This window comes from Helianthus annuus, chromosome 8 (assembly GCF_002127325.2).
Source record: "Helianthus annuus cultivar XRQ/B chromosome 8, HanXRQr2.0-SUNRISE, whole genome shotgun sequence".
Classification (NCBI taxonomy): domain Eukaryota; kingdom Viridiplantae; phylum Streptophyta; class Magnoliopsida; order Asterales; family Asteraceae; genus Helianthus; species Helianthus annuus.
Window position 1 is genome coordinate 93,474,496 of NC_035440.2, and position 25,292 is coordinate 93,499,787.

Consider the following 25,292-nt stretch of genomic DNA (forward strand, 5'->3'; position numbering starts at 1 on the left):
CATTTACTTACTTGGGTTTAAGTTGGTAAGGACCGGGAATGAATTGTTGTGGCAAGTTCTAGAGTCGTAAGAACCAAGCGGCTATTCACACAAGAAACGAAAAATGAGCATTTAACGTGAAGCTGTATATTTGTATGCTCAATAAAGGCTCAAAACTCACTTTTGTGGGAATGGGTTTTATGTGATCAAGTATATATAATCAAATTTTAACTAAGCTTGTCATGTCGTTTCATAATTTTCTTATGTTGGTTCTTTTTATCACGACGTTATCGGTTGTAAATTTGTAAAAATATAACCTTGTTAGAATTAGAATTCCCAACTTAAACTTAGACAAGTAAAAAAATGAAAATTTTTGAAAAAATTTGGGGTGATTAGCGGTTCGAATAGAGTTTTGTGTAAGGCTTGTTATTAGGACTTGCAAAATTCAAGGTTTTAGCATCCCCCCCCCCCCACTTAAATTACACATTGTCCTTAATGTGTCCCAAAAATAAATTTTTAGGTTGATTGAATGTGTAAAATGGTGTTAAAAGCAAAATTTTATGTTACTGGCAGTCTGGACACGGCCCCGTGGTGACCGGGCACGGCCCCGTGTTCAGGTGCCAGTAACAAAAATTAAAGAAAAGAAACAAAAGCCTGGACATGGGGGCGTGTTCAGCGAACACGGCCCGTGTCTAGTTACCTGAACTGGGCAATTTTCTGCAGGATGTTCAGAACAGGGTCGTGTTGGCTGGACACGGCCCGTGCTGAGCTTACTGTAATGAAGAAAATGTTGTCGGATGGCCATGTTTTTGTGCATGGGGCTATGTTTCTCGATTCCCTTGTTATCCTTGACCATCCCGAGTGTGTTTTATTCCTGTAAATTAAAACTAAAAGATTAAACTAAACTAAGGATAGTTCCGCAGAATGCCTCCGTGGTGCGCCACGTTTATAAGGGTCCTTGGCTAGACCCAAGGCGAGGTTATATGTTTTCCGAGCGGGATGTTTTGCGTCCCATGTTGCACCGTCGAAGAGCATCATCCAAGCTCGAATCAATAACCTTCATGTAATTGACCGGGTCATCGTCCTCTATTCTCTTCCCAACCCTGAACGTTACTTCATTATCCCCATATTTTAAAGTGAGTGTTCCCTCATTCATGTCCACCACTGCTTGTGCGGTGGCGAGAAATGGTCTCCCTAGTATGAGGGGGACTTCGGTGTCTTCTTCCATATCAAGTATGACAAAGTCGGCTGGGTAAACGAAATTTTCGACCTTGACTAGTAGATTTTGAGCGACACCTTGCGGGAATTTGACGGATCGGTCAGCGAGTTGTATAGTCATCTTTGTAGGACTCGTTTTTCCTAGGCCAAGTCTTTTGAACATTGATGCGGGCATGAGGTTAATGCTAGCCCCAAGGTCGGCTAGTGCATTATGAACGGGGGAATCCCCGATCGAGCAAGGAATTGTGAAGCTTCCAGGATCAATTTTCTTTTGGGGGAGTTTGTTGAGTATGAGGGCGGAGCATTCTTCACCTAAGTTAACTATTTGCAATGTTTCAGTTTGCCTTTTATGAGTGAGGAAATCCCTCATGAACTTAGAGTATTTAGGCATTTGGGTTAGGACGTCAATGAAAGGAATGTTGACATGCAATTGTTTTAGTAGACTTTGGAATTTTGAGAATTGTTCATTGGTCTTTTGACGGATTAACCTACCGGGGTACGGAACCGGAGGAGCCTTGGTGGGCTCTGGTGGTGGAGGAGTAACCTTCTCTTGATGGGGCGGTGATGCGATCTCCTTAGTAGGCGGCGGCCCTTCTGCGGGACCCACGGTACGGTTCCGTAAAGTGATGAGATGAACTTGTGCCTTTGGGTTTGTTTCGGTATTACTTGGCAACGCGCCTTGCGGTCTCTCAGAGAAATTTTGGGCTAGTTGATTTAATTGTTTTTCGATGTTTTGTATACTAGCTTGTTGATTTCTAAAATTTGATTCTAATTGTAGAAACTTATCCGAGTTTTTCTTTTCAGTGTCGGAGATGAGGCGAGATATAGTATCTTCAAGCCTTTCTCGTCCACCTTGTTGTTGAGGAAAATTTTGTGACTCATTTCTTGGTTGTTGAAAGTTTGTTCGTTGATTTATGTTTTATTGGTTACTACTATTGCCGGGTTCTCTCCAACCAAGGTTAGGGTGGTTTCGCCATCCTTGGTTGTAGGTGCCCGTTGGAGGACCCGACGGCCTAGGTCTATTATCAATGTAGTTTACCGATTCTGTTTGATCATCTGTTTCTTTCATATAACTCCAATTTTCATGTGGCCCACCACACCCTTCACAAGCCATAACCGAGACTGTTTTTGTCATTTCTAACTTTTTAATTTTAGAAGAAAGGGCCTCGATTTGGGCTTGTAAAGAGGTGCTTTCATCAACCTTATGGGTGCCCGGGGCAATAGATTTATTGCCTCGGGGAGTGTGCCACTGGAAATTAGTTTGAGCAATTTCCTCAATTTGATTATATATTTCATGTGGGCGGCGATTACCTAAAAGTCCCCCGGAGCTAGAGTCAAGTGTTTGTCTTGTGTGTGGCAACAATCCATTATAGAAAGTGGATACTTGTTGCCATATCGCAAGACCGTGATGAGGACACTTTCGCAATAGCTCCTTGAACCTTTCCCAAGTTTCATATAAGGATTCCCTGTCCTCTTGTGAATATGTATTAATTTCAGTCATTAATTTAGCCGTTTTAGCCGGAGGGAAATACTTATATAGAAATTTTTGGGCGAGTTCATCCCAGGTGTTTACCGATCCAGCTGGGAGGGCGTTGAGCCAAGCTTTTGCTCGGTCTTTTAGTGAAAAAGGAAACATTCAGAGGCGGATGGCGTCATTTGATACTCCATTGATCCGAAAGGTGTCACATATTTCTAAGAAATTAGTAATATGTAGATGGGGATCCTTGTCCGCAAGCCCATGGAAGGTTGCAGAGTTTTGGAGCATCTGTATCAAATGTGGCCGAAGTTCGAAGTTATTGGCTTCGACATTCGGTGCATTGATAGCAGCGCCGAGATTACCCATGGTGGGTCGTTGATAGTCAATGAGGGTACGTTGGTCCGCCATTGGAGGTGGGTTCCCCGAAACCTTCTCTTGGTTTTTAGCATTTAGTCTTTTTCTGAGAAAGCGTTCGGGTTCTTCTAGAGGTTCTTTTATTTCTTTATTAGAACTGGAGCTCATACACTATGTAGAGGTGGCGTCTGGTTCCAAGTCATGCAACAAAAACAGAAAAGAATGTTGGTCAGAAGGTTCACCACGGCCCCGTGCTCAGTGAACACGGCCCGTGGTCGGAGTTACATTGATTGTTTTCCGGATCCCTGTTACTGGAGAGTTGGACACGGCCCCGTGTTGCACTGACACGGCCCCGTGGTCAGCCTTCTGTAACTCGGAAAACTAAAGACTGCCAGTAACACTGCTGGGCACGGCCCGTGTCCGACCAGGCACAGCCCATGCTAAGCTCTGCAGAAGCTGAAAAACTAGAAAAATCCTAAAAAAACAAAAAATAAATAAAAAAATGATTAGGTCGTTGATTCCTAACTTTCTTAAAATCTTTGTGTCCCCGGCAACGGCGCCAAAAACTTGATGTGTGCAAGTGTGTATATGTTTTAGGTGTATATTTTAAGCCCTTTTTACACTTTTTAACCAAGTTTTAAATTTATAAAACACGATATTTACTAACACTAAACACACATACGGGCAAGTGCACCCATCGTGGACGTAGTGTAGTGTTGGTAAGATACCTAGGTCGTCCAAGGACACAAGAGCTTTTAGTACCGGTTTATCCTCAACATCTAATCAAAACAAAATGTTAGAAAAGATTTTTAAAACTAAGAAAATAAAACTAACTAAAATGCTGAAAAATAAAATAAAAATAAAAACAGATAGACAAGATGAATCACTTGGATCCGACTCGTGTATTAGTGTAACCTTTGATTATTTTCGCACTTTTGCACTTGTTTAAGAGATTATCTTAGTTATTGTAGTAGGCCCCTCTTTTGAAGGTGACGTTACCCTCAACCCAGTAGTTTGAGTCAGCAAGGATACAATCCTAAAGGGTCGGATTATTGAAAGATAATTAATTAAGTTATTAATGCAAATTATGGTAGGCCCCTCTTTTGAAGGTGACGTTACCCTCGACTAAGTAGTATGAGTCAGCAGGGATACAGTCCTAAGTAGTCGGGTTATAGTATTAATAGTAGTTTAACTTATGAGGGGGTCAAAGAGTTTGGACCCCCGCCATCCAATACTGTGACAACTCAAGTTTTCACAGGTCTTTCCACGACATGTTACTTGTGTACAAATGTGTTTTCGTAATTATTTGTTTTAACTTGTATATTTGATGTTGTAACCTACATATTTGATGAATAGTGGAACCAACATGATGTAGGGTTGTTAATGAGTATTGTAAGAATTTATCCCAATACAATTAGTAACCCATGTGATCTGCAATTATATCAAACCTAATATTTGATCGGCTCAATGATAAATCATAAGTAAATGGATATTGTTGGCAAATTTCATGGGACCAATCTATAACCAAAGCGCAAAAATGAACACACATTATGTACTGAATTTACGGTTGGGCCTGGAGAAGCCCAAGTGGGTTAGTATATTGGGGTCGGTTGTTAATTAGCTTATATGCACACAATTACGTAAATAAAATACCAAAACTCAAACAAAACCCTACCCCCATCAAGTTGTGCGACGGCTGTGGATAACCACCCTTCCCTCTCGAGACATCATCTGTATCAATCGAACTTTGGTTAGTAGCTTTATAATTATGCTAATTTGTACTTAATGATGTTTCATGAAAATTGATAAAGGTAAAATGGATGTTGCATGTGAAATTGTGTCAAAAGATAAGGTGATCAAAAGTCAAGTATATAGTTCACATTAATTGCTTGTGTCAGATCACACATGAATAAGGTGATCAAGATTTCATGTTATTGAGGTCCAATTAGATTTGATTATAAACATTTGCATTGAAAATCATATAATCATGTTTGTTGGTCATAATATAAATAGATATGTGATGATATATGTATTAGTATTTGCATAAATATGTGATAAGGAACCATGGGTACATCGTATAACATAAACAGATTAGTTGGGATGTGTTAGTGTCCTACTAGTCCATGGTTTAGAGATATGATATTGATAAGTTGATGCCTTTGTATCGATGATGAATACTAAATATTGGAAACTGTTAAACGAAGGTGTTGATAAGTATGGTGATTGTTCTCATGCAAGTAATTATTCAATTAAATTGTTGTGTTTGCTACTGAATTCATAGGTGATAGTATTTGGGTAATCGATGAACTATAAGTTGTTTTGGGAACACTAGTGTTGATCAACCTGAGCCAAGTATTGTTTGATTACCGTTGTTACGGAAATTTACAAAAGAAAATAATAGGGATCATGCACCTTAATGGGTTTGGGCCGAGTGGGCTCGGGTAAGTGGGTTTGACCCGGTTGTACCAAATTGGATCCAATGTTTTTTTTAAGACTGTTGTGGTGTCGTTGCTTGCTTTGACTGTTGTATGCTAAATGTGTAATACGTGACAAAATCGATGATACGTGACTAAGTGACTGATCTTAGTGGATAATCTGCGATAGGTTTTGATTGACTGACTGATTAACGGATAACTAGTCTAACCGAGCAAAGCAAAGGTGAGTTCACTGCACTTTTCTCAAGCATGCGTCCCGGTGGTTTGGGACAACTGGTAAACATTTGGAAGGGAAACATTGGGTAAACAACTTAATCGGTTTTGGGTTATTGCCTGGAGGGCAATGGGGGTAATTAGTTGATAGCGCTATTAGGTGGGAAACCTCACACCGGGCCGTAAGGACGGGCGTGAACTAATTATCTGGATAGGGCTATGGTTGTTAGAGGCACACTCCTCGGATACATATGGGCACACTCCCTAGGGTATCTAACGATGGCAACATAGCAAACGGTCGTTAAGGGGTACCCACTCCCCGGATACACATGGGCACACTCCCTAGGGTATCTAACATGAGTAACATCGTAACGCAACATTGAATCGCATTAACATACATCTGGTAACTCAACACGTTAACACAAACCTTGAACTCACCAGCGTAGTCTGACACACTTGTTTACATGCTTGTAGGTAATCGTTGAAGGAACCAGGGAACTTGCCGTCTGATGTTGCTGGAGTGGTTGTGGTCATGATAAACAATTACATTGATTTGGTTTCGATACATTTACACACTTATACATTTATGCTTCCGCTCAATACTTTGGTTTTGGTTTAACTTACAAACAATACATTTCTTTCAATTGAGTATTTCAGTACATTATTACTTGCGTTTGATATGATTGGTGGCTCTTTGTTGGATCGTTGCACCTCCATTAGGGACACGCCCTAGGTGGTAATTTGGGGGTGTGATAGTTTGGTATCAGAGCCACTGGTTATAGTGAACTTGGTTTTAAAACGTTTTCATAAAACCAGACTATAACCGAATTGATCCAAACGATGACCATGACACTCAGCTTCAGATTGCAAGGTTCGTTCCTCGTTACAATATACATCACACGTTTAGTAGACATATCTATATACATAGCATGCACGATACAACAAGATAGATATCATGACACATCGATAGCATAACACAACACTTGCACCTTGTAAATCCTGGTCTTGCTGTTAGTACATACCTGTGTTGATTGGAGTGGGAGAAACTTCGAACATAAGTTAAGAAGCGTCGAGAGGAGCATGCAAACCGCCTTTTTATCATGGGTGCACACATAATAATAATGCGTGGTGCATGCAATTCCCAATGAGGCTTAACGAGTGCAAGATGGAATCTCCCCTACTGTATGTGAACTTGAAAGTTGTAGACTTTAAGGTGATACTTGATTTTATCTCATTCTGAACTATCATTTGATCGATGCGAAACCTGATAACCTATAGGAGAAATAGTAGAGATTGTCTCCTACACGAATGTGATCGAGTATTACCTGAACACCCAACTGAACGCCTAGTGGACTGTGTAGAGTGCTAGGTACTTATACGAACATCCCTGAGTGGGGTGATGCACAACGATGAACGATCTATATCTTTCCCATTTTTCTTCGTTTGTTGGAACTTGACATATTGACGTCTCGAATCACGACCATTTCTGTAACGCCCTCGCAACAGACTGTGTAATACATAGACAACTTGCAACATCGTTGGATGAGAGGGTAAATGTAGTACTTCACCAACCTCAAACATTGGACGACTCTGGTTACCAGCAACAAACACCAACAAATTGACTTCAATCGAATCCTTAACCCTAGCCATCGACTCATGGGAGTCAACTTCTACAAATCAATTGGGACATAATCGGTGACAAATGACTATAGAGTGGAATGTGTAACTTCCCACGCAGTGAGTAGTGCCTTAGTACGTGACACGGAATATGAGAGATGTACCCTATTGGTGAAATGCCACAAGACCCTGTTACAAGCAGCGACATTAAGGGCAACACCCACGGCGACATTAAGGCGCCCGTGATCGTAGCTTACGGTATGGAAACGAAGGTGACATCGACAAGGATTGACTGTGTTAAGTCAAGGGATGACAACCAAGGGAACGACGGCAGTACTGGAAATTCTCGTAATGTAAACAACACTGGAAATGAAGCTCATGGAAGGACATTTAGCATTGGCATAGGCTATACCAGGCGTAACAGCAACACGATAGCTTGGATCGGTAGCTATTCGCTTCGTCTCTGTTCAGTTTAACCCCGATGCTTCTTGGAACCGAACCTGTTGTGGAGTCGACCGATGCAAGTCAATTGAACCCTTATATGTTCACTAGGATGCAAACTCGACCTTGGGGGACAGGTGTTTGACATCGACCTCCCTTCTAGTACCCCTGATGGTTACAATACAATAGTTAGTGGGGATTGAGTATTCGGAAATCGCGCAGACACACCTTGTGAGGAGAAAATTTTGTGTGGAGAATCACTATTTGACCTAAAGCAACAGAGTGGTGCAAAGGTTAGCACCATATCAGCTATGAAGGCCTAGAAGTGGCTACGGAGGGATCACCCCACTACGTTAGCAACCGTTACTGATGTTGAGGCTAAGGAAAAGAGGATCAAGGATCCACCAATTGTTCGTGTTTTCCCTCAGTGTGCTACCCGAGGAGCTTTCAGACTTACTCCCGCCACTGTTAGGCAGAATCTCAGTTTGACCTCACGACAGGGGCATCCCTGATTACCCATGATACAAACCGTCTTGCACCAAGACTTGTTGGAAGGAAGTTTTATTGGACATAGTTTTTGTTCGCTTTGGGGAGCCCTAGCTATATTCAGGAAGACAAAGCCTTTTCGTATGTGTACTGATTACCCAGAACTCAGCAAGGTGACAATTAAGAACTATTTGCCTCAACCATGTATTGACGGAAGACCAAGGGGAGAATGTTCCTGAAACGGCATATCGAACGCAATACGGCCATTGCGACTCGGTACACCATGACCGTGGAGTTAATCAACACACGAGCAGCTGTATGGATCACATGAATCGACTATGCTTATTGACGTCATGTTAAATCATTTCCAGGAGAAAGCAACATCATGGGCAGCTTTGTATCTTATTTGAGAACTCCTGAAGGACGATCCACACCGCGCGAAGTCTTGATAAATGTAACTTCTGGATACGAGGGATACCTTTTTGATCATATAATCAACGAAGTGGGCATACACGTGGATCTCGCTAGACCCGTTTTGGTTAAAAACTAATCGACACAAAAGACCCCTTCGAGGATATATCAGTTTCTTGGTCTCACTAGATGCTATCGCAGATTCAACACAGGATTTTCGAAGAGCGCGCAGCATAAATCTTATTAGCACAGCAGGGTGCTGTGTTTGTGGGAGATAAACAAGAGGATGTCTTTTCAACTGTCGAATTCCAACCCTGCAATGCACTGAGCATCGTCTTTACCCGAGGGTGCGGGTGATTTAGTGGTATACCATGATGGTCAGGATCAGAGTTCCAGTTACGCGCTGATGCAACATGAGAAGATAATGACTCACGTAACGGAGTTACAAAGAGGAACTGCACGACACACCATCGGTGGTGGAAACCGTGGTCTTTGGATGTACATGGAGGCATTACTTGGACGGTACCAAATGCGTTATGTAGACCGATCACAAGGGCCTCCTGTGTACCCTGGTTTCGAAAGAGCTAAATTAGTAAATGGCATCGTTGGATGGAACTTTTGGGAGGATTACGACTGTGGAAGTTGATCGCGTATGAGTTTTGTAGCTTATTATCGACTCTAACTTACCTGATCAGACTCGCTCTGTTCAAGCTGGAGAACTGAGAGAATTTTCAAGTTGAACCTATGCGGGGCATGGAGAAGCAACTTTGGCAGGCCGGACAATATTCGCTACCTCATGGAACGAATGTGGATCTCATTATACAGTAGCTGTACGGAGCTTGAATTAAGCAAAGCACACCCGTATCGTTATTTTAGTCGTCTGGGTCTTGATAGGGGATACTGGGATTTATAGACCTTGAACTGGTAATCGGGCATGAAGGCCCACCTAGCTACGAATGCGAACGACGTTCGACTTGTGCGAAAGTCAAGATGGAACATCAGAAACCTTCTGGTTTGCGCCAGTAATCAGAAACACCTGTTTGGAGATTGGAACAGACAACCATGGATTTTATCAATGGCTTACCTAAATCTCAGAACGGAACCGATATCACCTTGGTGATCGTTGATTATCTCACGTAACCAGCACACTATCTTGCAATCAAGGAAACTGACGAGTTTTATAGCTTGTGAATATCCCTCTGAGAGAGGCGGCTTTTAGGCACGAGGTTCCAGCTCCTGTCATCTCTGATTTTAATCTATACATGATTTATGACAGGCATTACACAACCCTCTTAGTCACGTATAGACAGGAGCATTACCCATCATCCTAGGACAAACGATTAGAGTAAACGAACCATCCTGACACTTGAAGATAGGCTGCGGGCATGGGTGTGATTGACTTTGTAACATTAGACACCTACCTCTGGTTGGATTTACTACAACAACTACCATCCTAGTATTCAGACAGCTCTGTTTGGGGGCATTGCATTGACTACAATATCAATCTCCTTGTTGGACTAAGGTGGGTGATAATCTAATCACAGATCCAGGACTTGTACCCAAAAACTCTAGAAGATTGCTTAGATGATAAATTGTTGGACGGCAACGCGCGTCTTGTACTCAAAACACGGGGAATTCGTTGTAGGCGAACTTGTCATAATCGAAAGTTCCACCCTGGGAGGGTGCGGTATGCTATTGAAAACATGACAAGCTTGGGTTGTGATGCATTGGGACATTCGAATTCCTAGAACGAAAAGGTAACATGGCTTACAAACTCGAATTACTCGACAAATTGGGTAACGTGCATGACGCCAATTGTGTCTCAGATCTAAGGCCGTGTTTGTCCAGTGAAACGCTTGTGATACCCTTGTTAATGAACCCATTGTTATCACATTTGAATTTCAACCACGATAGACTGTCGGGACTTAAGATGTGGGCCAGAGTCCTTGTGGGAACGCAAAGAACAGACGAAGCTCTAGTATCCTCGATTGTTCATACGGTTGAAGCAACTCCTAATGTCCCTAGCGAATTTCGGGACGAAATTCCCTTTCAAGTTGAGGATGATGTGGTACCCGAGGAAAAATCCACTGTTATCTTGATCTAACGCCTTACTGTTTTGGATTACTTATCAAATTTCGGGACGAAATTTCTTTCAAGTTGGGGATGATGTGACAACTCAAGTTTTCACAGGTCTTTCCACGACATGTTACTTGTGTACAATTGTGTTTTCGTAATTATTTGTTTTAACTTGTATATTTGATGTTGTAACCTACATATTTGATGAATAGTGGAACCAACATGATGTAGGGTTGTTAATGAGTATTGTAAGAATTTATCCCAATACAATTAGTAACCCATGTGATCTGCAATTATATCAAACCTAATATTTGATCGGCTCAATGATAAATCATAAGTAAATGGATATTGTTGGCAAATTTCATGGGACCAATCTATAACCAAAGCGCAAAAATGAACACACATTATGTACTGAATTTACGGTTGGGCCTGGAGAAGCCCAAGTGGGTTAGTATATTGGGGTCGGTTGTTAATTAGCTTATATGCACACAATTACGTAAATAAAATACCAAAACTCAAACAAAACCCTACCCCCATCAAGTTGTGCGACGGCTGTGGATAACCACCCTTCCCTCTCGAGACATCATCTGTATCAATCGAACTTTGGTTAGTAGCTTTATAATTATGCTAATTTGTACTTAATGATGTTTCATGAAAATTGATAAAGGTAAAATGGATGTTGCATGTGAAATTGTGTCAAAAGATAAGGTGATCAAAAGTCAAGTATATAGTTCACATTAATTGCTTGTGTCAGATCACACATGAATAAGGTGATCAAGATTTCATGTTATTGAGGTCCAATTAGATTTGATTATAAACATTTGCATTGAAAATCATATAATCATGTTTGTTGGTCATAATATAAATAGATATGTGATGATATATGTATTAGTATTTGCATAAATATGTGATAAGGAACCATGGGTACATCGTATAACATAAACAGATTAGTTGGGATGTGTTAGTGTCCTACTAGTCCATGGTTTAGAGATATGATATTGATAAGTTGATGCCTTTGTATCGATGATGAATACTAAATATTGGAAACTGTTAAACGAAGGTGTTGATAAGTATGGTGATTGTTCTCATGCAAGTAATTATTCAATTAAATTGTTGTGTTTGCTACTGAATTCATAGGTGATAGTATTTGGGTAATCGATGAACTATAAGTTGTTTTGGGAACACTAGTGTTGATCAACCTGAGCCAAGTATTGTTTGATTACCGTTGTTGCGGCAATTTACAAAAGAAAATAATAGGGATCATGCACCTTAATGGGTTTGGGCCGAGTGGGCTCGGGTAAGTGGGTTTGACCCGGTTGTACCAAATTGGATCCAATGTTTTTTTTTAAGACTGTTGTGGTGTCGTTGCTTGCTTTGACTGTTGTATGCTAAATGTGTAATACGTGACAAAATCGATGATACGTGACTAAGTGACTGATCTTAGTGGATAATCTGCGATAGGTTTTGATTGACTGACTGATTAACGGATAACTAGTCTAACCGAGCAAAGCAAAGGTGAGTTCACTGCACTTTTCTCAAGCATGCGTCCCGGTGGTTTGGGACAACTGGTAAACATTTGGAAGGGAAACATTGGGTAAACAACTTAATCGGTTTTGGGTTATTGCCTGGAGGGCAATGGGGGTAATTAGTTGATAGCGCTATTAGGTGGGAAACCTCACACCGGGCCGTAAGGACGGGCGTGAACTAATTATCTGGATAGGGCTATGGTTGTTAGAGGCACACTCCTCGGATACATATGGGCACACTCCCTAGGGTATCTAACGATGGCAACATAGCAAACGGTCGTTAAGGGGTACCCACTCCCCGGATACACATGGGCACACTCCCTAGGGTATCTAACATGAGTAACATCGTAACGCAACATTGAATCGCATTAACATACATCTGGTAACTCAACACGTTAACACAAACCTTGAACTCACCAGCGTAGTCTGACACACTTGTTTACATGCTTGTAGGTAATCGTTGAAGGAACCAGGGAACTTGCCGTCTGATGCTGCTGGAGTGGTTGTGGTCATGATAAACAATTACATTGATTTGGTTTCGATACATTTACACACTTATACATTTATGCTTCCGCTCAATACTTTGGTTTTGGTTTAACTTACAAACAATACATTTCTTTCAATTGAGTATTTCAGTACATTATTACTTGCGTTTGATATGATTGGTGGCTCTTTGTTGGATCGTTGCACCTCCATTAGGGACACGCCCTAGGTGGTAATTTGGGGGTGTGACAAATACCGTTAAGTATTGAAGGAGGTCCTACAAAAATTGACCCAGGTCCCTTGCAGGACCTCTAAACGCTGAACAAGGACAAGACTCTTACCAAACTGTTCCCTTAACCCCCGACCAGGTAGCCAACATATCTCCATATAGACCGTGGAGATATGAATGGTGAAAATATTTTATTTTATATAGAAAGTAAAATAATGCCAAGACACCACGGACAAACGATAAGGAAGAGTCACCTTCAACATAAGAAACTAGTTATTAAAGTCATTAATACAAAACCAAATAAAAAGTGCAAAAGATTAAAAATAAAAAGTATTACACTAAACACTTGTCTTCACCAAGTGATGTAAGAGACTTAAGCAAACATGGCCTTTGATTGTCAAGAACTGTTACGGTCAATCTTGGATCCCGAGATGACTCACACACTCTATGATGGACAATGGATGATGGTGGTGGATGATGGTGTTGTGATGGTGGTGGGTGGTGGATGAAGTGTGAGAGAGGTGGTGTGCCAAGGGATGAGTTGCAATGGCTCCAAGCACTCCTATTTATAGGCTGAACAGAAGCCTGGGCACGGCCCCGTCTCCACTGGGCACGGCCCCATGCCCGTCTGACACTCTCTCTCTTCATTAATTGTAATTCGCAATTACAATAAATGCGCCTGCAGCACTCTGACAACGCCCCCGTGTCCGCTGGGCACGGCCCCGTGGTGGGCAATAGAAGCTTCTATAGGTTTGTCTTTTCTGCTGCTTCTTGGGCACGGCACGGGGCGTGTTCAGTCTTCTGTCTTCTTTATTTTGCTTGGGAGGACGCTGCCGAGGGGTCGGGTAATCCACTTTTGTTCCTTTTCTTGTATTTATGTTAGATTTAGCTGTCTTTTTGCTTCTTTTGTTAATTTGAGTTCATTTAATCCTGAAAATACAAAAGGAAGACAAAATCACACTTTTTCCAACATTAGTACTAAAAAGGGGTTAGTTTTATGCCACAATTTATATAATTTATTTGTTGCATGTTGCGCGTATTACCGCTATTTCTCATGAACCTATTAAATTCAATAATGTTTAGCATACAATCACGAGTTCATATCCATTCTTAAACCCATTTTCGCTCATATGCTTATTTTGACCCGTTAAGGGTATTTAAGCATATTTTAAGCACGAATCGCTTTCATTCGCTTCTAATTTCATATGTCCACATTTTTTTTTAAAAATGATCTCCCACCACAACTATATTTGTGGTGGAATCAATGTGGTGATCTATATAATGCGAGTTTTACTCCTCGGATTGTTAAATTACGGCAAAGACTCATATAGACTCATTTGACCAAAAATTTACATCTTTCGCTTCTTATACTTATTTTAAGTATTTATTTAATCATAAATCTCTTTTCCAAATAACCTTTAAAGGCCATTTGTTCAATTACGCTTACAAGGGCGTTTTGGTCCATTTTAGCCTTTCATTTACGATGAAGGGCTTTTGAAAGCATGTTTGACCAAAATTCTTCTTTTTAACTATGAATTTGTTTGAAAAGTCATTATGTTTTTTTTCCAATGCAATGTCTACTATTTGAAACATTCGGTTTACATATTAAAGTAACCAAATGTCTATTTTTACTTTATTTAACACTCATTGAACCTTACGTTCTAAATGAGTGTCATCCTATTACACATACCTGGCTCGGATCAATATATTGACCCGTTTTTCCTACCCTTCTTTTATAACCGCTAATTCATAGCGATGCTAATATCCATTTGATATTTACTCCTGAAATAATATAACTCGACAATAGTCATTAGTCGATATTGTCAAAAGATAATATCTTCACCTTTTGACCCGTTTAGTCTAAGTGACCGAATTTATTGGAGAGATGATGTTTATTACTATCTCGTCTACATGACTCGCTCCGGTTTACACCGTACGGTCATTTTCCTTATAAATCATTTATTGACTCTTTTGATCCATTATAACTTACGCAATAAAGTGTCTTTCACAAACTAACAGTAATCGTCAACGAGTGATCGAATTACCGTTTTACCTTTATTATTTGTTTTAGTTTACCTTATAAGGTAATTATTCAAAACTCGTTATTTATTAGTCCTTTCATGACTAAATAACCTTATTAGCTCTTTTAAACCATTACACATGGCTTATCTTTATTGTCTTTTGTTCCAAACCGCACATGTCATGTCGGAACATCAGAATTCAAACAAGATTTTATATTATTCAGAACTTATAAAATCAATAGGTATTAAATAAATAGAGTGTAAGCTTTACTTACCTAGCATCCAGATTATGCTTTTCCGTTATTCTTGCTTCGTTTGACCCGCTACCTTCCCAAGCTTTCACCTAGCTTGTCAAGCGTCAAACTATCATTGTAAGTTGTAAGATGGTTAGATTAGTCATAATCATTCACGACTATTCCATCCTACGATTCTTATGTAGAATTTATCATTCGATCATATCGTTGGTCAGTTTGACCTTTAAAAGTCAACTGCCTATTTGGCAAAAGTAATTACACGATGTAACTTGATTACTCGTTTTATTACTTTTTCATTATACGGTAAGCATCCTTATTAGGCTACCGTTTTAACTACTTATTTAACCAAGTTCATGTAATCGAATTTCATCAGTTTAACACAACTTAGTTCATTTTTAACACATAATGATATCATACATTATTCAACATGAATATATCATTGATTTTTCATCTTATCATACTAAACTCACTACTTAGCAAGTATGATTTTATACTCAAACACACACTTTGTTCAAGTATTTCCTGACTACTGTCATGTATGATGATTCTAATCATAATTATATCATCAAATTCATCATATGATTAATACCCACTTATCCTAGTGTGGTAAATCATCAAATCATTCAAATTATATCATCATATGTTTAATTTTCACTTAGGGTTTGGTTCCTAAGCATGTATATATCACTAATTCAATCATAGCTTCAATAATTCATTCATAACTCGCGATTATGATGATTATCCGAATTTCACAACTTCACAAATCATCAAAATTTGACATACCTTATGATCCCCTAGCTTGGGTGATCATTAATTCACGTTCAATTGTGAATTTGAGCTTTAATTGAGCCTTCAATTTGATGATTTTGTGATGATTAGGGTTTTGGGGTTCCTGGGGCTTTCTCCTGTGTTCGAACAGAACACTTTTAACACACACTAAATGTGTGTTTTAGGTTTTAATTTTCTTTTATAATTAAACTTTCAAGTTTATCCTTTTTGGCCCCTCTTGTTTGGTTAGTTTATTAAGTAGGCCACAACCCACTTAATTTCTAACAATATTCCCAATTATTAACTAGGTTAAACATTCCTAGTTAATTTAGTGAGTTCGGTAAGATTTATGACTAAGTTTATTTTAAGTCCCGTCAACTCGGGCTTCTATAAACTTTATTTTTCTCAAAAGAATTTTTTTCCATTTTGATTAAATATTAGGTTTAGTATATAAATCCTGATATTTCCCGGGTAAATTTTACCACTAACGGTACTTTACCCGTCTTTTATTATTAACATGGTTTGATTACCAAACCCGTTTTCGGGGTGTTACAACTTTTGTTAGTTATTTTTTTTTTAAACAACTTACATTCCTATCCCTTAAATTTTAACTAATTTATTAAGTATCTTCTCAACTTTTGTTAGTTTTTTTTTAAATAACTTACATTCCTACCCCTTGAATTTTAACTAAATTTATTAAGTGTCCTCTCAACTTTTGTTAGTGTTTTTAAACAACTTACATTCCTACCACTTGAATTTTAACTAAATTTGTTAAGTGTCCCCTAAACATAAACTAAGTTATTATCACCTTTTTTTACATATAGTGCTTACAATATTTTTTTTAAGTTTCAAATTAATCTTTTACTCTTTAAATAATATAGGCCTTTAATACAATAGTTTTATTTTCCTCTTCTAACTTCCATTCGTTATTTTTTCTAACTAAATTCGCAATAAAATATTTTTTTTAAAAAAACATAACAATCTGGTACCCACCCCGGAAAATTTTATATACTTACTTTTACGTTATCTAAAATTGATTTTTAAACGATCAACTTTAATTAGAACAAGTTGGTTAATGTAATATAACCGCTTTAAAAACTAATTTTTGTCGTTTGGTTCGTACATGGATTTTCTGTCGCAACACGCGGTGGGAAAATCCTAGTTATATTACTATTACTAAATGTAACAATTATGGTAGCTCTTAGCTACATTGTACCAAATAGACAACAATGTGATGTTAATTACAATTCGGACACTAAGCCTTTATTTATCAACAACCACATTAAGTGGCGGATCTAGAAAATAACTATAGGAGCGACGTTTCAAAAAAATTCTATAGGGGTACCGAAATCGAAAAAAAAACGTCATATTTTATCTTTTTTTACACTACCGCCGGAGAGTTAAGGGGTAGCGGGGGCTAACCCTTGATATAAGATAGCTCCGCCTAGCTGATAAGTTTTTTTTGGTTGAAGTTTGTTTTACTCTCTTGAGTTTTAAAAATTTTCACCTTTGCCCCACATTTTCTATAAACTTTTATCAATTTTCTAATATGTGTCGATATAATTAGGAGTTCGTCTACGTTTTACGTCACGTGAGTTACTTATAATTATAAGTTCATATTTTTCTTTTACGCTTTTTCCTAGTTTTGATAATTGGTAGCATGGTTTTACGTCCTCGCCCCGTAACGCGGGGCTTAAAACTAGTATAATAATATTTCATTTATCTTCTTTGCTACACTGAATTGACTTCTTTTTACTAATTGGCTATATTATTTGAATTGTCTTCCTCCCAGGCCTCTTAAAGACGTGTAAATGGAGTTCACACAGAGCCCATAACTCAGGGCCGGCTCAAGGGGGAGTGAAATAAAGCAAGCCGCTTTAGGCCTCCACTTCCCCGAGGCCCCAAATTCTTAAGATAACATATTATATGTAGGTGATTTTGACTTTAAAATTGTTGGCGTTGAAGTTTATGATATATAACTATGTATACATAGAGATGGTATATGACTAATAGGATCAAAAACATTTTTTTTTCTTTTATTTTTTACGCAAAGGGCCTCAATTTTGTTATCCGCTTCGGGCCTACAATATTTTGAGCCGGCCTTGCCATAACTTTTATTGGTCCTAAACCCATCAGCATTCAAAGTCTTTTTAAGTAGTAGGCCACGCACTAACATTATCACATTTGTAATTAAAAAATAAAAAACAAATATATTATAAGATATAATTTTACGGTATATAAAATGAACATATTATAAGATATAATTTTACTGTATATAAAATGAAGAACATCAGATGTGATAAAATTGTTTAGGGAATAATCAGACTTAAAAAGGATTGAAAACTCAAGTTAAAGCACAAATAATAAGTTAAAAATGAAACATACTTTAAACTAAATATTTTCATTTTAGTTCAATTATAATCTTTGTTTGGTTATAAATAAATTTTATATATAACTGATATTTTCTTTACCGTGACGAATAGAACTGACACCAAATGAACAAGATAGATACTTGTATTCGCTTTATGCTTTTCTCGATGTTCTACGGGTTTTTTGACGAACAAATTCGGCTCCTCCCGAATAACATCGGTACCAGTAAAACCGTTGCTGGTTTTTTGTATTCATAACTGGTATAAGTTTAGTCAAAGACGGGGTTGTATTCGCCCATGTATTCCTTTTTGTTTCTTATATTTGCTATATCAAGTGTCCGTATCGTATCAGTTTTGTAATGAACCAAACCAATATCCATCGAAAACCCGTCGCACAACACGGGGAAACCCACTAGTTATATTATATTATATTATATTATATTATATTATATTATATTATATTATATTATATTATATTATATTATATTATATTATATTATATTATATTATATTATATTATATTATATTATATTATATTATATTATATTATATTATATTATATTATATTATATTATATTTTATTATATAATATAACAAAGGAAATAGTAAACTTATTAATATAGATTAATTTTTTTATTCTATTACAATACTTTAAAGAAATTTAAGTTTGTTGATACGACGTGTCTATTTTTATCTATATCTCACTATATATTATTTTTCAAAACCAAGTTGTGAGTAACAATGTACAAGTAATTGAAGTACAACCACACATGTTATCAAGTCACCTCACATTTAAATTTTTAATAGACCCCATTTTCCCGTTTCATTACTCGTTTCATTACTCGAATAATATAATTTAATGTTTAGCAAAATTTTGATCATGATGTGCTTGTTCAAAATCAAATGGATTAAATCTAATAGATGTTTTATTGAAAATCATAACAACCCAGGGCCGGCCTAACGGTATAATCTAATTGATTTTGAGTTGATTTGTGTTTAATATAATCACCTTTATTTGATTAATGACTATATAGATTTTTTTCATATTACTTTTCATGTCAAATAGAAATCCAACTTATGAACCCAAAAAAATATAGAAAGGGTCTCGGATTTTCACTTTGCTTTGGGCCTCCAAAATGCTTGGACTGGCTCTGTAACAACCCAAACAACATCGGAAGTGGTACCAAAATTCGTTTTTATGATTTTTCGGTAGAAGTTTCGTTGGAAACGAATATATATTCGCAATAGTGTTGGTACCATAACGGTACGTGACGAACTAACTGACATCATTCCAACAATATCAATACCGCGTCGATTCTGACTTAACAACATCAATACTGGTATCCGTACTATCAAAGTTGTTACTAATATTCATTTTTATGGTTTTCAATCTACCTAAAAAAATATGTCAATAGCCTTTTAGGAATATCATCACTTTATTATTTAGGTTTTATCTTTCAATTGCTATACTTGTTATTGGTACCTACCGATACCATAATAAACCGAACTGATGTCAACCAAACTCCCTCCGACCACAAAGGAAACTTCCACTAGTAACGTATTAATTTTATATCAATTAGCCATTTTGAAGTATAGATTTAGTTAGTCATTGGTGACTTATCATTTTCAATAACAAGGAATCTCTTTAAATACAAAGGAAAAGTGATTCAATTCCAAAAAAGGTTAGAGATGAATTAATAAATCACCCTAAGAATACTCTTGGATGTAAACAATCACTAGGGATTTTTTTTATTTTCAAATCATAAAAACTAAAAATCAAAGGGTGGAAAACTTAAGGAACGCATATTCTATAATTACTATTTACTAAAAATATATCTCATTTTATCGTAGGCTCAAGAAAAGTACCATGAATTAAAAACGTGCATATAATGTATGTTGTATATGAAATGAGAGGTAACCATCAACGTGGAGGTAGGTACCTAAAGCATATTATGAAGGATAAGGGAGGGCGGTATGGTTGCGGGGACCTTATTTGGGGATGGGGGTCACCGATCGATGAATCACACCGGATCCATCGATGAGTGGGGAGGGTTGATTTCGGTGTATAGTCACCAATGAGAGGAGAGAGGAGAGGAAAGTAGAGAGAGAGAGAGGAGAGAGGAGAGATACAACCAATCAAGTGTTTTTTTTTAATTGAGGGGTGTTTGAACCATGCCTAGTGATTGAGTGTAAAATGGGGAGTAGAATGGGAAGTTGACATGCCATGCTATTATTGGTAGAGAATGACTCAAACACCCTAGAGTGATTAAACCATACCCTCCACCCTAATGCTTAATATTCATACCGGATGCGAAAACTCGAAATTAGATATGAAATATTGAAGAAATAAAATTAGAAAACCGTGGTTTTTTTCCAATATATATATACACATGTGTATATGTCAATCTTTAACTATACATGTATGTATATAGATGTTTAAAATTGATACATAAGTATTGTAAAATTTATGTTTGAGGGAAATCTTTAGTTTTAACTTTAGAGTTTATCATTAATATTTAGAGTTTAGCTTTAGGGTTAACAACATTATTTAAGGTTTAGCTTTAGTGTTTAGGTTAGGTTTTACCCACCAGGGTTTAGCTTTTAGTGTTTATAGTTAAAATTTTACACTACGTCAAAACTGGGCTTTACCCACATTTTTTCCAAAACCGGCATGCCACACATTTGTGTAAATGTGTACCTAAATGCCATTTATAATGATTTAAAATACTTTTAGCCACACATTTTATTATTATGTGACAATTGTATAGCATGAGCCACGTATTTTATTATTAAGGTGGCCATTGTATAACAGATCAAAACCTTTAACCACAAATTTAGGAAAAACAATGAAATTTACTAGCCACAATTAGAAAAGTGTGGCCAAACGTAACACATTGCCACTTTGTTTGATTTCTTGATTAATGTGACGAAAACACATTTCTTGGAAACCTTTGCTACACTTTCAATAAATAATTTGGCAATTACTAGCGTCGACCGACCCATTGCAATTTTCTTATTTTTATCTACATTTCAAACCCTCTACGAAGCATGGGTGATAACCCACTAGTTGTATAATTAAATCCTTGAGAAATAATCATCTCTTCCATCTCAATCAACAAATCAAATATCAATAAATCAACAAAATCTTATAACAAATCAAATATCAATAAATCAACAAAATCTTATAGCAAATTATCAAATCAAATATCAATAAATCAACAAAATCTTATAACAAAGAAAAAATTGCACAAATCAATCTTTATGTTATACCTAAACCGCACTTCATACCTTTCACTATGAAATCGACAAAACTCACCCTTTAAGTTCATATTTTCTTATATTCTATAACCTTTACAACTAACGTCGTCCAAAAACTCAGTTAAGTTACCTCACATGCTTTGCATGTGAGGGTACTATGGTCTTTTATAACATATAGGTTGATTTGTGTAAAAATATTAACTATACATAAAGGTTGAATTGTGTAAAAATATTATTATATACATAGTAGAATATTTTTCTTTTGCAAAAAACACTATTATTTGTTAATAATTATATATATATATATATATATATATATATATAGTGGGGGGTTCAAATGAGAAGAATTTTTTTGCAAGAAGAAAAAACAAGAAGTTTCAACCAATAAGAATGCTTCATTTTACTTCATTTAATATTTGTATTTAACTTTAATACAAGGGTATATTGGTAAACTTACATAAATCATTAATGTGTATTCTTCCCCTTTAATAACTAGCTAAATTAAATTTGTAACTCATTTTCAAAATATATATTTTTTTCAAATTAAAAAACAATTTAATTTAAAGTGTAGAATAAATTACTAGTTGTGTAGGATAAATCACGAGTTGTGTAGGATATATTTCGAGGTGTGTAGGATAAATTTTGACTGTGTAGGATAAAATTCTATAACGTGTAGGGTATATGTAGAAAAATTTTGATTTGTGAAGGTTTTGTAGATTATATGTAGGATAATTAATAATTAGTTGACTAATTAATTAAAGAGAGAAAAATTAATGATATGAGTTATAAATTAAATAACATTTTACTAATATGCCCTTTCTTCTTTTTCTTCTCACATTAAATTTCTTCTCAAATGAACCTTCCCCTATATATATATATATATATATATATATATATATATATATATATATATCTATATATATATACATATATATAGTAAATAATGTTTTTGGCCCCTGTGGTTATATCACTTTTACTATATTAGCCCAAAATAAGAATTTTTAACATATGTGTCCTCATGGTCTATATAACTAACTATTTTGGCCTCTAAGTCTAACCAAACCCCAAACTGTTGTTAATTTATTCTCACATGACAGACACATGATGTCTAAAATGGTAAGTTCCCCTCCCCCCCTGTTGTGAAGAAATTACCTCCTTCCACTCTATTGATATCAATAACCCTCACCCTCCAGCCACCCTATCGACGGACGTCCGTCTAATCAACGACGGTTCAATCGACGGTATTAAATTACCCGCCGCCACAAATATCCAAAACCCTAACTTCAAATCAACCAAAATGGCTAAAAATCAGAACAACCACCACCAAAAACCGAACAAGGTATGTCGTTACCCTAATTTTCAGCTTATTGCATAATTAAATCTGATTATTTGTTAATAAGTTTTTGATTTTCCCAACTTATGTAGTGTGCAACTTTTTTAGAAAACCCTCAAAGAACAAAAACATACGAAAAAAACCTCATAACGAACAAGAAGATGATTCAACAACCGAACAAGAAGCGGAACCTTTGGTTATAATCAACAAGAAAAAGCAAATTACACCGGATAATAAACTCCACTTTGCAACAGCACCATCAAAACGGTCAACAGTTGACCAACAACATCCAGTTGCAGCAGACACAAAAGCAACAATATTCCAATTTGATTCATCAAAAGAAATTCATGGGTATACGGATTATAAAGCGGGGTTTAGGCGAGAGTAGACGATTGCTAAGGAGAAAGCGGTTGGGTCGCATGGGCCGTTGAGGGGCGCGTATTAGGGTTTCGGCGAGGTTTGATTAACAGCCGGATATTTGTAAGGATTATAAGGAGACCGGGTATTGTGGGTACGGTGATTCGTGGGGATTATAAGTCGGGGTGGCAGATGGAGAAGGAGTGGGATGAAGCTAAGAAAGCGAGGAAGAGAAAATTGGCGGTGAAAGGAGATAATGATGATGGTGAGAATTAATTAACTAGATTTTGGGGTTTGGTTAGACTTAGGGGCCAAAATAGTTAGTTATAGAGACCATGGGGCACATATGTTAAAATTTGGACTAATATAGTAAAAGTGATATAACCAGGGGCCAAAAACGTAATTTAATCTCTCTCTTTCTCTCTCTCTCTCTCTCTCTATATATATATATATATATATATATATATATAAAATTAGTTTTAAAATTATTTTATAAAAAATTTGTTTTTAATATTTTTATAATGTAAATAATAATCACAAGATAAGTTACTTATTATATAAAATATTAATATTAATTAATAACACAAATTCTTATAAAATAAAGTTACTGTAATATCCAGAATATTTTTATAATTATAACGAACGTTTTTTAAACGTCAAATTAATTTATTAGTTTCTTTGATCGATATAAATTTGTCTAATATTTTGTTTTTATAAACAAGTACTTACATATACATAAAAAAATACTTTTTAGTTTGAGTAGTTTTAAAACGTTCATTTGAATTATATATAATTATAAAAATATTCTGGATATTACAATAACTTTACTTTATAAGAATTTGTGTTTTATTTATATTTTCTATAAAAAGTAATTTATCTTGTCATTATTATTTACTTTATAAAAATATTAAATTTAGATTTTTTTATAAAATAAATCTAAAACTAATTTTTTATATATATAAATATATAACTATTAACAAATAAAAATATTTTTGCACAAATCAACATTTATGTTATAAATAATATTTTTGCACAAATCAACTTTTATTTTATAAAAGACCATAGTAGCCTCACATGCAAAGCATGTGAGGTAACTTAACTGAGTTTTTGGACGACATTATTTGTAAAGGTTATAGAATGTAACAAAACATGAACAAAAATGTTGGGTTTGGCCGATTTCATAGTAAAAGGTAAGAAGTGCAGTTTAGGTATAACATAAAGGTTGATTTGTTCAATTTTGTCTATAACAAATGAATACAAACTCATGATCCTGTGGTTTAATTGGTTTTCTTATTTCTGAGTTTTTATCACTTTTAATATAAGGGTGTTTTAGTTATTTTATAAACATTAACATGAGTAGGGTGAGCAAATTGTGTCGGGTACCGGTTTGAGTACGCACCGGTATTTGAAGGTAGAAACAGGTAAACCCCGGTCTCGTACCATACCAATATTGAAATCGTCAAATGTTGTTACCGATTCAGTAGCGGTATGTACCGGTATTTCATATAAACAGAGAATCTTCTTAAATACGCAGCAAAAGTTAGAGAGACTAGTGTTATCTCGAAATTTCATATGCGAAGCAAGATTCAAGATTAAAACTTCATATTTGAAGCAAACATCCATGATCAAATTAAGATTGGAGACAAAATTTACGAATCTCCTAGGAAAATTTCTAGATGTAAATTATCATTAAAGTTTTTATATTATCTTCACATAAAAAAGATAAAATATATATATATAAAACTAACTTTAGTTTAGGCTAAAAGAAATATCTTCAATTAGAAAATGTGCATGTTATATATGTGGTGTATATGAAAAGGCAGGCAGGTACCCAACAATGCGGAGGTAGATGTCAAAGTAAATCATTAATGTTTAATTTCAAATGGGACGCAAAAACTCGAAAATTCAATTTTATTTAAATTATAATTCTAATTTTTATAATTTTTATTATTATTTGAATTAACAACAAATTATTGTAGTTTCAATT

The 25,292-nt window shown here is 36.2% G+C and overlaps 1 protein-coding gene and 1 non-coding gene across 2 annotated transcripts; both read left to right on the forward strand.

Annotated features, from left to right (window-relative positions):
• Positions 1-2,597: 2,597 nt before the first annotated feature.
• On the forward strand, positions 2,598-2,704 carry LOC118481513. The gene has a single exon (XR_004865722.1). It is a non-coding gene; the product is annotated as a small nucleolar RNA R71 (small nucleolar RNA).
• Positions 2,705-7,451: 4,747 nt separating this feature from the next.
• Positions 7,452-23,581, forward strand: LOC110870371 (zinc finger CCCH domain-containing protein 1-like). The gene is made up of 3 exons (XM_035976080.1): positions 7,452-7,551; positions 23,041-23,332; positions 23,434-23,581. Exons 1-3 carry the CDS (start codon positions 7,452-7,454, stop codon positions 23,579-23,581), a joined length of 540 nt encoding a protein of 179 aa, XP_035831973.1.
• Positions 23,582-25,292: the final 1,711 nt, after the last annotated feature.